This window comes from Ctenopharyngodon idella, chromosome 13 (genome assembly GCF_019924925.1).
Source record: "Ctenopharyngodon idella isolate HZGC_01 chromosome 13, HZGC01, whole genome shotgun sequence".
Classification (NCBI taxonomy): Eukaryota; Metazoa; Chordata; class Actinopteri; order Cypriniformes; family Xenocyprididae; genus Ctenopharyngodon; species Ctenopharyngodon idella.
The window spans coordinates 33,531,711-33,544,219 of NC_067232.1; the positions used below are offsets into that span (position 1 = coordinate 33,531,711).

Genomic DNA, 12,509 nt, shown 5'->3' on the forward strand with positions numbered 1-12,509 from the left:
CTTCTCTTCACTAAAAACAAATAAAATAACACTTCATTTTAACATTTATTCTCCTTATCCAGTCCTATGCAAAGCATGCTGGGAACTAGAACTCCACAGTCTAATTTCCAAAGATATGAAGACAATTTCATTATGTTACTACAACTTTTTATTTATTTATTTTTTTTTAAAAAACAATTAACACAGAAATTTGAGTTTAAATTACAGATGATATTAAGCTTATGTAATGATCAACATTATTATGTCAACAAAACTCTACAAAAAAAAGTTTGCAAGTTAAAGGGTTTAATTAAACCAATAAATTAGAATTTTTAACTTGCAACCATGCATTTATTTAAGTTGTGGTAACAGGTCCCCTGAGTTACTTTTTATAGCCAATTTTTTATTTATTTTTTTGAACATAACTAGGAATTTATACTATTTAATCCTTGACATCTTAGGATTTATCATTTTTATTTTTAAAATGTTTAAAATCAGCAGAAAATGCTAAATTCTCAGGGGAAAACACTAACAACTGCACAAACTGATTTAGCAGGATTTTAGCAGGACATACTGTTTTTTTTTTTTTTTTTTTTGTATTTTATTTTATATTTTTTATTATTTTTCTTTTTCTTTTTCTTTTTTAATTTCACAAAAATATTAAGCAGCAAAAACAGAAACGCCACAGGAAAAAGTTGTATCCGTGCCATTCCATCTATAACATAGACTTATAGAGCGCATTTTGTAATAGATGTTGTCACTTACACATGCTGCACACGAACAAAGCATTGTGTGCACTATGCTATAGGATGCTTTGATCTGTGCTCCAGCATTTATAAATGCAGTCAACTCTGTGTGTGTGTGTGTAGACTTAGACAGGATCTGACAGTGACAGTCTGATGTGTGTTAAATAAGAACGTCAGAGTGAAACGGTGAAAGAGCTCTTAGAGAGAGAGACTTCTCTGATCATCTGCCAGACTGATCTCTCTCTCTTTCTCTCTCTCTCTCACACACACACATACACACACAAACACATGCTCACAGTCCCGACCCAAATGTATGGCTTCAGTGCAATAATAGCATCTTTCTGACACCTGGCTCACTGTCCCCAGCGCTCAGAGCAGCTCTAAACACAGCGAGAGAGAAAGAACTGAGCCAACAACACAATGAGAGAACAGACAGATTGTACAGAACAGCTTCTCACTCTGCAACCATCCATAAACATGCCATCTTTAAAAACAGACTTCATCTAGTTACCTGACATTTTCTACAATTAGGGCAAAAAATAGGGCTTGAAACTTTGAAACATGAAGTCAAAGTTTTGATATTTTTCAACAAAGCTGAAAAGAGGAGTGAAAATGAAATATTTATTAAATGAAATATTTATTTTTAGTCTGCAAAACAGGATGTGAAGTGTTAAAAAAGTTTTTTTAAAAGTGCAAACGAAAACAAAACAAATTTCTAAATGAAAATTGTCCTACATCAACTTTTTTTTCAGCGTATTATTTTCCTGCTTTAAAAAATCACATTTTTATTATTATTACTTTAATATCTTCTTTTTTGCATTCCTTGTTTTTTGCCCACAAAACAAAAAATGTCTGAAAACAGTTTAAAACCCTTTGTAATTGTTTTAGAATTGTTTTAAGCATTAAAATGAATAAAATCAACCGACATCAATATCATTCTAATTTAAAATTTCTGATAAAACACACACACACACACACACACACACACGCATGCACACACAAGCACACACACACACGAACTAAAAATAGGTAACAGGGTTTTTTTTGTAGCCTGCATTAAGGTTTCTCTTAGAAGTCGCTAGCTACTTTGTCACAAAATACAAAGTAATATCCTAAACATATAAAATAAACATATTATATTTTACAATTTGTACAACTGAAAATAAAAACTTCTTTACATTCAGCATTATTAATAATGCAGCAAATGTATATAATACCTTTTGTCCAGTAGCTCAATTAGCACAGCATGGCACTATCATCGTCAAGGTTGCCAGATCTTTCTCCATCACTAGAGACTGCTGAGCGAATCTTGCCTCTCATGATGCTGAGAGTTCACACTTACTGTACACACAAACCACCACAGCAAACCCTGCTCAATTCACACACACTAAAAAAAAACAGAAACCACTCTGTTGCCAACGGCTTACAGCGAGATCTACTCTAGTATTCAACACACACTGCTGATCCAGGGCCCCTAAACCCCCAAACAAAAGAGAGGAAGGCCGAATAAAACGGTACAGAAGATATAGAGAGGGGATATATTGATTTCTCTGTAAGTGAAGTAGGACAGGTCGGTTGCGAGGTGTCCCTCAGGTCCAGAGCGTGTAAAAACCTCATGCTTTTTGTGTGTCTGTGTTTTTATGTGCCATCGGTGGTGTATGTGTGTGTGCTGGTGCCAACGGTTCATTAACACCAACTCCAATAAAGCCTTTATCTGCAGCTCACAGACGCAGCTCTGACCACGACGTCACTTTCAGCCTGCCCGGTCAGAACCCGGACACACACTCGCCAGCTCTCACACTGCACTCAAACTGATACTGTAAAAGTTGGTATGGTTTGAAGATAAGGGACAAGCTCTCCAAATTCAAACTTATGAACAAACACAAAAATACACTCCAAGAATTATGAGCTAAAACTACACCAGTACGTAACCATTATCCAGTATGATCTCACTAGCAAAAATGTATCAGAAGAAATTAGAAAATATTGTTTGGCCACCACAGGATGTTGTTTTGAAATCCTGCTACCAAATTGATTTTATTTTGAAAGTCTTGAAGTGCTCCTATTATCCTGTTAGAAGGTTCCTAATTTTGTTTTGGAGTCTCCTACAATATGTTTACATGTATCCAAGGTCAAAAACACTTTAATTTTCTCAAAATATACATTGCACATCACCTCATTTCTCAAAGAGTCTGAAAACGGTTTGTTCGAAGATTCACACTGTGTTTGAATTTGCATACTGAGTAGGTACTACATTTGAATTTTACTTCGAGATCATTAAAAAAGTACGAAGTATTCGATTTCGGATGCAGCGTCAGTCTCTCTAAACCCCGCCTTTCCGAGAGCCTACTCTGCTCTGATTGCTCTGGTCAGATGACCCAGTCTGTTGTGATTGGTCGACTGCTTAAAGGGTTATTTCACCCAAAAATGAAAATAATGTCATTTATTACTCACCCTCATGCCGTTCCACACCCGTAAGACCTTCGTTAATCTTCAGAACATAAATTAAGATAATTTTGTTTAAATCCGATGGCTCAGTGAGGCCTCCATAGCCAGCAATGACATTTTCTCTCTCAAGATCCATTAATGTACTAAAAACATATTTAAATCAGTTCATGTGAGTACAGTGGTTCAATATTAATATTATAAAGCGATGAGAATATTTTTGGTGCACCAAAAAAACAAAATAACGACTTATATAGTGATGGCCGATTTCAAAACACTGCTTCAGGAAGCTTCGGAGCGTTATGAATCAGCGTGTCGAATCATGATTCGGATTTCAACAAAAATATCTTAATTTGTGTTCTGAAGATGAACGAAGGTCTTACGGGTGTGGAACGGTGAGTAATAAATGACATTATTTTCATTTTTGGGTGAACTAACCCTTTAAAGTGTGTGTCGGAAACAAAAAGCTCTACCATATCTGAATTACAGCTCCAGATCTTCCTCAGCATTGATACACGGTGATACAAACAGTAACGATGGCCTTGGTTTTCCTGTATCAATTCCAGCGCGAGTCCTCATCCTTTGGAAGTGCAGCAAATGCAAGTGGATTTGCTTTGGCAACGCAGAAAATGGTTTCTTCTCAACACGTTGACAACACGAACCTAACTCTTCCAGTCTCAGCTACAACTACAGTGTTTGAGGGTCAAAGCAGACGTTGTTCATGGGCAGCCAATGAAGACCATAGGCTGGCATTATGCAAATATGTTTCAGTGTTACGTAGGTGTGAAACAGGAAGTGAAACTGGAATTACTGATGACTCGTTTCGGCAGTTCAGAATTGATTCTTTCTTTTAGGAGACAATAACTTTATTTGTTGTGCACTTTGATCTTTAAAACTTTGCAGACCTTTTACATTCACAAACAGCTGTATTACACACTACATGAAAGGTAAAATCCGAAAAAGCATAATAGGGGTACTTTAAAAGGTCGAAAAATATATCATAACAAAAAAAAAGAAAAAAAGAAAAAGAAAATACTCTTTGTCTGTAATGTTCAGTTCAGTTTCAGTTTCGTTTTCCTAGGCTTTTAGTTTATAGATCATTATATCCGGTGTTTCCTTTCTGTTTCCATGGTTTCCTAGCATGTTTTTGTTTGTTGCTATGGTTACTCATTGTTTCATTGATTTGATCCACCCGCTCCTTGTTTAGCTATTTGCATTTATAGCCCTCTGTGTTGTTAGTTGTTTGCTTTCGTCTGTTTAGTTGGTTGTGATTCTCCTGCATTCCAGTATTCTCCTGTGTTTTTTGGTGTTTATTGTTAAATAAAGTGACTGATGTGTATAGCTTTTTTAAGTAAATCCAAAAATTAAATTTATTTTGAGTGTGTGACATTGCCCACCACAGGATGTTTTTTTTTTTTTTTTTGTTATTCTGTTACCAAAATTGTGTCTGAAAACCCTGCTTTGTGTGCTTTTGCAGTGATCGGAAGTATATTTTTTATTTGTATGGATGAACACTGAATCATAAAATATCAACATAATTAATTGAATTAATTCTCAGGCAAATATATCTCAGTCTAATGCCCATCTACAGCTTAAAACCATGTCATGTTGTCCATGATGACAGCTAAAACGTCACCAATGGTTATATGGGATCGCGTAAGCATTCATAGGTATTTGTACATAAAGTGTAATTTTGTTTGTTTTTGTATCTTGAAAGTCTTAAAAAAAGTTAAATTTGTTGTTTTGCAAAAGCATATGAGTGAGAAGTTGCTTCAAATTTAGAAAATACTGTTTGCCCACCACAAGATGCTTTGTTTTGCAATCCTGTTACCAAAATTGTCTTAAAACCATGCTTTATGTGTTTTGTTGGTGATCAACACTTAATTTTTGCTTGTTTGGATGAAACACTGAAACATACATAATCAACATAATCAAATTAATTCTCAAGCAAATGCAGCCTGGTCTAATGCTCATCTACAGCTCAAAACCACTGCCCATGACAACAGAAGGATTTCAGGCAGCACTCTGTGACGCAGATCAAGGGTTGCACCTTTGACAGAGACAGACAGAAGCACAGATACAGGGGTTTCGTCCCACTGGAATGAGGATGTTTGTGTTTGCAAACATGCAATCAGTCAGCGCTAATGGCAGCTGAACTGCACCCTAATCTTTAATCGACTGGCTAATTAGAAAACATCATGCAAATTGTGTGGTAATTACATCTTAATCGTGCCGTGATTGGACGAGTGGAGTAGGCAAGCGATAGAGGGCAGGGATGACAAAACAGTCATCTCATACAGGAATGCCATCCTAAACTGGGATATAATCAGTCAACGGTTTGTAAAAATGCAGATCGTAGTCATTTTAGTTATGATTGATATTTGTGATATTTGATTTACTGTTATGTCTGTATCGCATGAGACTGTAATGTTTGATAGAGTTCCTGCTTCATAATTACGGGCAACAAAATGCATATTAAAGGTGAAATGTGTAAATTCTGAGCCACTACACTCTTAGAAGAATAACTATATAGAACCTTAAAGGGTTAGGCACTTCAAATATAGATCCTTTCAGGAGTTCCTATCAAGGGATCATTTGATAGATTAAGTTTTTAATTAATTTTGTTTTAGTTCATTTTTTATTTTAATTACATTTTATGAATTGAACAGTTTATAAAAATTGAAATAACCCATTAAAGATGAAAGTATTGTGCAATCATTGAAGACATTTCTCCTTATATAGAATCTTTTTGGCATAAAGGGTTCTTTAAAGATTCCCAGTGGTGAAAATCAAGATTTTAATGTTGTTTATATTTCTGTTTGTAATATGCTTTAAGACAAACCATGTGCAAATTCATCAGTCAACACCACTGTTGTATTTTCTCCTTAAAACTTAAAAAGACAGTCTCAAAAACGCAGTTTGAAACCTACCTATCTGTCACTCACTTCAATATGGTGTCGATGACTGGCACTAGGGGGTCATACTTGGGAGCCCCAATCACCTCTGATATACTGAAAATTGGCGAGTAGAATTTGCACGTACAAGTATGGAATTCGGTAGACACATGTAACAGTCTAATACCTACAAAAAAGTCCCTTGGTGCAAAATCTGAAAACCCAACAGGAAGTGAGATATTTTGAATTTTCTCTGCAAAATGTTTGCAGTTTTTGCCATTTCCAAACGTTGTACTTTAACGAAGTCCTCCTAGAGATTTTATCAGATAAACACCATATTTGATGAGTCTAACATAAAGGCCTTTGTGATGTTAATTTGCGAAGATCTTGAGTTTTCGTTGAAGGGTGTGTCCGCGGTGGCTTTACAAAATTCGATGTTTCGCCATGAAACAGGAAGTTGTTGTAACTCAGGCATACAATGTCCGATCTGCCCCAAACTTCACATGTTTTGTATTGTATTATTTTATTATTTATTATTGTTTATCATGTAGTCCTGACCTGAAGACATCTTCATAACAATATTCAGTTACAGTCAGTCATGTGGCACGCTAAAATGACTTTGCCATATTTCTCCTGTTTTTACTCGCTTACATGCATGTCACCCACTATTCACTGTTTCCCTAAGGGTGCGAGGGCCCTTTCATCGCTGCTTGCAGCTTTAATTCAGATTTGTTCTTCGGAGCCGAGTGAAGTGTCTTCTATACACAAGATCATCTCCATTCGCCTCGCTGAGAAGGGTGGCTGGTGTTATAGCGCAGAACAACAGTCTCTCTCCACGCCTCACTCGCATAAGTGCAGAGAGAGCTTCCCCTGAGCATTTCAGCCATCTGAAAGAGCAAGCACAGATGGAGAGCGTCTTTTAAATGCCTTTCTGTCTGTGTGTTTCTGGGTGTGGTCGATATTTCTCGTCCTCGGACAGCCACAATCTTTGTCTCACGTGTTTAGGTCCCACCCACACTGAGACAGCCTTCGTGGATGGTTCATGTCCTCACTGCGAGAACATGACCATGGCAACATTGCGATCGCGACTTTCTTTACTAGTAAAAGGAGTCAACTCAGCTGCTTCTCGTCCCGGTCCTTCTGCAATGCACAAAGCCTTGGCAGCTAATGCTCAGGGTGATCTGAGGGCAACAATGGGAGCTTTTCTGCCCAGTAAATCCCCACAGACCTCCCATTCCTCATCTTGCTATTGCGCCCATTGGAGATCCCGGATGAGTTCAAAGTTGCGTTACATGATGCAGCTGAGTTCTCATTTGGGGCTCCAGATGAGGATGAATTATCAATCACAACATCAGGGGATGGGCTAATGCCTTCCAATGCTGAGGATTCGGCTGGATTCCCACCTTTGGGTGCGGTAGCCCAGCACGAGTTCGATGCTGAGTTGGTAGCCATGCTTGACCTGGCCGCCACGAGCATCGGGTTGGAGTGGAATCTTTCACGCTGTCCCAAGAGTTCGCGGTTGGATGATTGGTATCTGGACCCCAGTGCCCTTCTTCCCAGAAGTGCATGAAGAGCTGGCGAAGTCATGAAGGGCACCTTTGACTGCCCGGTCCTGCTTTGTAGGCTCTTCCATCCTCACTACTCTTGTTGGTGGGGCAACAATAGGGTTCATGGAGGTTCCTCAGGTGGAGTGTGCAATTGTGGTGCATTTAGTGTAAAGACCAGTGAGTCTACCTGTGCAAGTCCACCGAGCAAGGACACCAACAAGGCACTTGAGTATTGCTTATTCTTTCCTTCCTTCCTCATTTATACAGCTTGTTCTCATCTGTTTGTTTTTGTGACCTGTCTTCACTATGTGCTTCCAAATCCCTACTATTACTAACACTCGTAAATCGCATGTCACACATTGGAGGCAGCACAACCAGCGTACTTTTCCAATGTCCTCTAGTACATTACTTTCTTTTCCTATTGGTCTCTGGAATTGCCTGTCTGTTGTAAATAAAGCAGACTTCATTCCTTCTATTACTAGTCATTTAGATCTCAACCTCATGGCCCTGACTGAGACCTGGATCAGACCAGAGGACACTGCCACACCTGCAGCCCTCTCCACTGATTTCACTTTTTCACACATGCCTTGCATGACTGGGAGGGGTGGGGGTACTAGTCTGCTCATCTCAAATGAGTGGAAATTTAATCCTTTACAATCTCTGTGTGACAATAGCTCATTTGAAGCACATCACCAGCCTTATTAAAATCCAAATCCATTTAGTAGTTGTTTATCATCCCCCAAGTCAGCTAGGTAACTTCTTGGAGGAGTTGGATGTGTTAATCTCATCCTTCCCTGAGGATGGTACTCCTCTGGTAGTTCTTGGAGACTTCAACATCCACCTAGAAAAACCTCAGGCACTCCACACTCTGCTTGTCTTGTTTGACCTCAAGCAAGTGCCTACTGCGGCTACTCACAGATTAGGTAACCAATTGGACCTTATTTACACATGCTACTGCTCCACTGATCATATGTTGGTTACTCCACAGCACACCTCAGATCACATCCTCCTCACTCTTAGCTTCAACCTAGCTCATGACAGAACACACACTCCTTCACCTTTCAGCATAACCTATGCTCACTCTCACCCTCCTGCCTGTCCTCTTTGGTCTCATCCACATTTCCTCCCCCTAATCAGCTCTCATCACTAGATACTAACAGTGCCACTGATGCTCTTTTTTCCACTCGAACATCTTGTTTAGACAACTTTGCCCCCTTTCATCCAGGCCAGCCCGCACCACCCCCTCTGCCCCCTGGCTATCTGATGTTCTCTGTGAGCATCGTTCTAAACTCTAAAGGGCTGCAGAGAGGAAGTAATGCAAATTGAAAGATCCCACTGACCTTGGTTTGTATCAATCACTTCTCTCTTCCTTCTCTGCTAATGTCTCCACTGCTAAAATGGCATACTACCACAACAAAATTAACAATTCTTCTGACATGCTTTTTAAAACATTTTCCTCTCTTCCTAATCCTCCTCCTCCCCCTCCTTCTTCAGCTTTAACAGCTGATGACTTTGCCACATTCTTCATAAATAAAACAACCATCAGCAGCCAATTTTCCACACCACAAACTGACATCTTAACAGCAAACACACACATTCCCCCCTCCTTCTCTCTGCTCTCAGAGACAGAAGTCTCCAAACTCATCCTTTTCAATCATCCTACTACCTGTCCACTTCATCCCACTCATCTCCTTCAAGCCATTTCTTCTTCAGTTGTACCTGCACTCACTCACATCAACAACACCTCCCTTTCACACTGGTACCTTTCCCACAGCATTTAAGCAGGCTTGGATAACCACACTGCTTAAGAAACCAACTCTAAATTCAGCACTTTTAGAAAACTACAGACCGGTATCCCTTCTTCCATTCATTGCTAAAACACTTGAACGAGTCGTGTTCAATCAAGTCTATACTTTTCTTACACAGAACAACCTCATGGACAACAACCAGTCTGGTTTCAAAAGCAGCCAATCAACTGAGACTGCCCTGCTCTTGGTTATTGAAACTCTGAGACTGGCAAGAGCAGCTTCCAAATCCTCCGTCTTGCTGGATCTGTCTGCTGCTTTTGACACAGTTAACCACCAGATCCTCCTGTCAACCCTCATGACGAAGGGCATCTCAGGAACCTCACTCCAAAAGTCTTACCTCTCAGGTAGGTCCTTCAGGGTGTCGTGGAGGATGCCTTAAATGGCGCCTTGTGGTGCCATCCCAAAGAGGCACAAAATCACTTTCACAGACCTTTACCTTGACTGTTTCAAGCTGGTGGAATAACCTGCCCAACTCAACCTGAGTTGCTGAGTCTTTAACCATTTTCAAGAAATGACTAAAGACACATCTTTTTTGTCAACACTTGACCCGTTAATACTAACACTTACTATTCTATATATCTATTTAAAAAAACAAAACAAAAAAAAACCTTTGTTATGTGTACTGTGCTAGACTACCTGGGACTAGTCACTGTGCTTCTATTCTTCTCATTTGTAAGTCGCTTTGGATAAAAGCATCTGCTAAATGATTAAATGAAAATGTAAACTTATGCCTGCAAAACACTGCCACCTGGCAGAATCCAGTGCCTGTAAGTTTATTTTGTCTCTGATGGGGAAGGCTTAAAGTACCGACGGACAGGCTGCTTCCGCCTTGCATGCTATGGCCATCCTGCAAGTCCATCAGGCCAAGGCACTTAAAGATCTGCATTAGGGTAGTTCTGAGCCGGGATTGATGCGGGAACTGTGTTCGGCGACTGACTTCGCTATGAGCGATGATGGTCACAGCATGGGCTTTCGGCCAGGTGATGTCCACTATGGTGGTCCAGGAGCACCATCTCTGGCTGAACCTTGCTGAGATGTGAGACACTGACAAAGTTTGCTTTCTTGACGCACCCTTCTTCCAGGGTGGCCTTTTCGGCGACACTGTCAAGGACTTTGCCCAGTAGTTCTCAACAGTAAAGAAGCAGACGGAAGCCATTAAACACATACTGCCTCGGCGTGATTCCTCTGCCACCTTCAGGACGGTGAGGCCCCGCACCCTGTCTTTTCGTCGCAGAGGGTGTCCACTTGTAATGTAGTCAAGCCTAATCATATCAATTACCATTATGTGTCCGACATTGTAGAGAACGATACATAAAAAAGCATTACCATTCTTATACATCGACCCTGTATAATTTGCTCTTCCTCTTCTTCTGAATCAGTTTCTGGTTCAAACAATATGGCTGAATTAAACCAATATTCCCACTTGACATTGTGCAGCATTTACGACTGATTGGATCAGGCAGTCCGAACTGGTGTGTTTGAGTGGAGTCGACCTACAAATGGCTTACTGACAGTTGACTCTGCAAATTATAGTAAAAGCTGTTGTGAGGTCAGTGAAGCAGTGGATCTTACCCCACAGCCAAGTCCATTTCCTAACTCACAGCAGACTCTCCTTCCATCATCCACAGGAAGCAGCCCAGCACCACATCCTGGAGCGGGACACAGAACTCCTCCCATCTGAAGAACACACTCCTCCGCTGCATATCGCTGGTAGCGCTCATACTGGAAAACAGAGATGGACTGAGACTAAAAAACAGCTCGGTACTGTGAAAAATGACTCACCCTCATGCCATTCCAAAACTTGTATGACTCTCTTTCTTCTGCAGAAATAAAAGAAGAGGAAACCAAACAACTCGGGAGCCCTTTGTCTTTCATTGTATGGACAAAAAACATTTTTCATAATTTCTCAAAATATATTCCTTTATGATCCACAGAAGAAAGAATATCATACCAATTTGGAATGACATGAGGGTGAGTGAATGATGTCAGAATATCCCTTCAAGTGTGTTAAAGATTGTGTTTAATAAGCTGTTGATTAAATTATCATTATTATTTTTTGATCCCTGAAATTAGTTTCAGATGGCAAAAGTATTGGTATAAAAACAACCCAGTGTTCATCCGGCATAAATTTGGTTGTGACATCTGGCCCACAAGCCAATCCTCCCAACAGGACAGAAGAGAGAGAGATGAACAAGATGCACACAGATGTCAGGAGAGGCCACTTGCCATAACAACATGTTCTGAAGCAACTGCAGAAACATCCCTAATGGTGCTTTGCAAAGGTGTCACATAACAGCTCCAATTGGCGTGAAAACTTCAAAGACAAAAACTTGGTGAAGATGGAGGGAAGAATGAAGAAACCCACTGAGAGGATCCCTTTTCACACTGCAAGGATAGCTGGTGAGACAGAACGGAGGTGAGGTCTTGTTGCGTGCGGAGGCCTTAGTGAATGGCATGGAACAGCAGATGGGCCAATTAAGAGCCTCTCGCATGTGACCATCTGACAATCAGGATAAACTTGGATTTCTCATGAGCCGTGATCAGGACAGGGAAGGTTGCTGAGAAGGTGTGTATGCATGAGACCTGCCGATCTCAGAGTCCAAACCTACCTGCTCATCTCCCAGGACTCGGAAATGATGAACCTCTTTAATGAGTGAATCAGGACAGCCGGCTAGAGACAGAGAAAGAACAAGAGTAATACAGTCAGGAACATTAGTATGGGCTGAAACAGCTGTGCAAAGCAGATAGTTTACCCACAACTAAAAAAAATCTATCATCATTTAATCACCCTTTTGTTATTCCAAACTTAAATGAGTTTTTCTTCTGTGAAAACAGTTTGAAGAGTTTTGGGGTTCAAACAACATTGGAACCCATTTGATTGTAAACACAGACATTTTTCAGAATATCTTCTTTTGTGTTTCACAGAAGAAATAAATTCATGCAGCTCTGCAAGGACAAGAGGGTGATTAAATGATATGCTATTTTTTATTTTGATTATTTATTTCTGGTATGAATAGGCCTTTAGACCAGCATGAAATCCCATCCTGCTCCATGTTACATGCTAGTTAGTGTTGGTTTTGTGGTGGTCTG

General features: G+C 39.9%; 1 protein-coding gene and 1 long non-coding RNA gene across 2 annotated transcripts in view; both read right to left on the minus strand.

The window, feature by feature from the left end:
• The window catches only part of prkn (parkin RBR E3 ubiquitin protein ligase), a 186,033-nt gene that overhangs the window by 5,334 nt on the left and 168,190 nt on the right, over positions 1-12,509 (minus strand). The window contains exons 8-9 of the mRNA XM_051917228.1: positions 12,029-12,090; positions 10,992-11,141 (exon numbers count right to left, since the gene is read on the minus strand). Of these exons, the coding sequence (XP_051773188.1) occupies positions 10,992-11,141; positions 12,029-12,090 (212 nt within the window). The remainder of the gene's footprint in view (positions 1-10,991; positions 11,142-12,028; positions 12,091-12,509) is intronic.
• On the minus strand, positions 556-3,199 carry LOC127525039 (uncharacterized). Its single transcript, XR_007933233.1, has 2 exons — positions 1,943-3,199; positions 556-1,105 (listed from the first exon to the last, which is right to left on the minus strand). It is a non-coding gene; the product is annotated as an uncharacterized LOC127525039 (long non-coding RNA).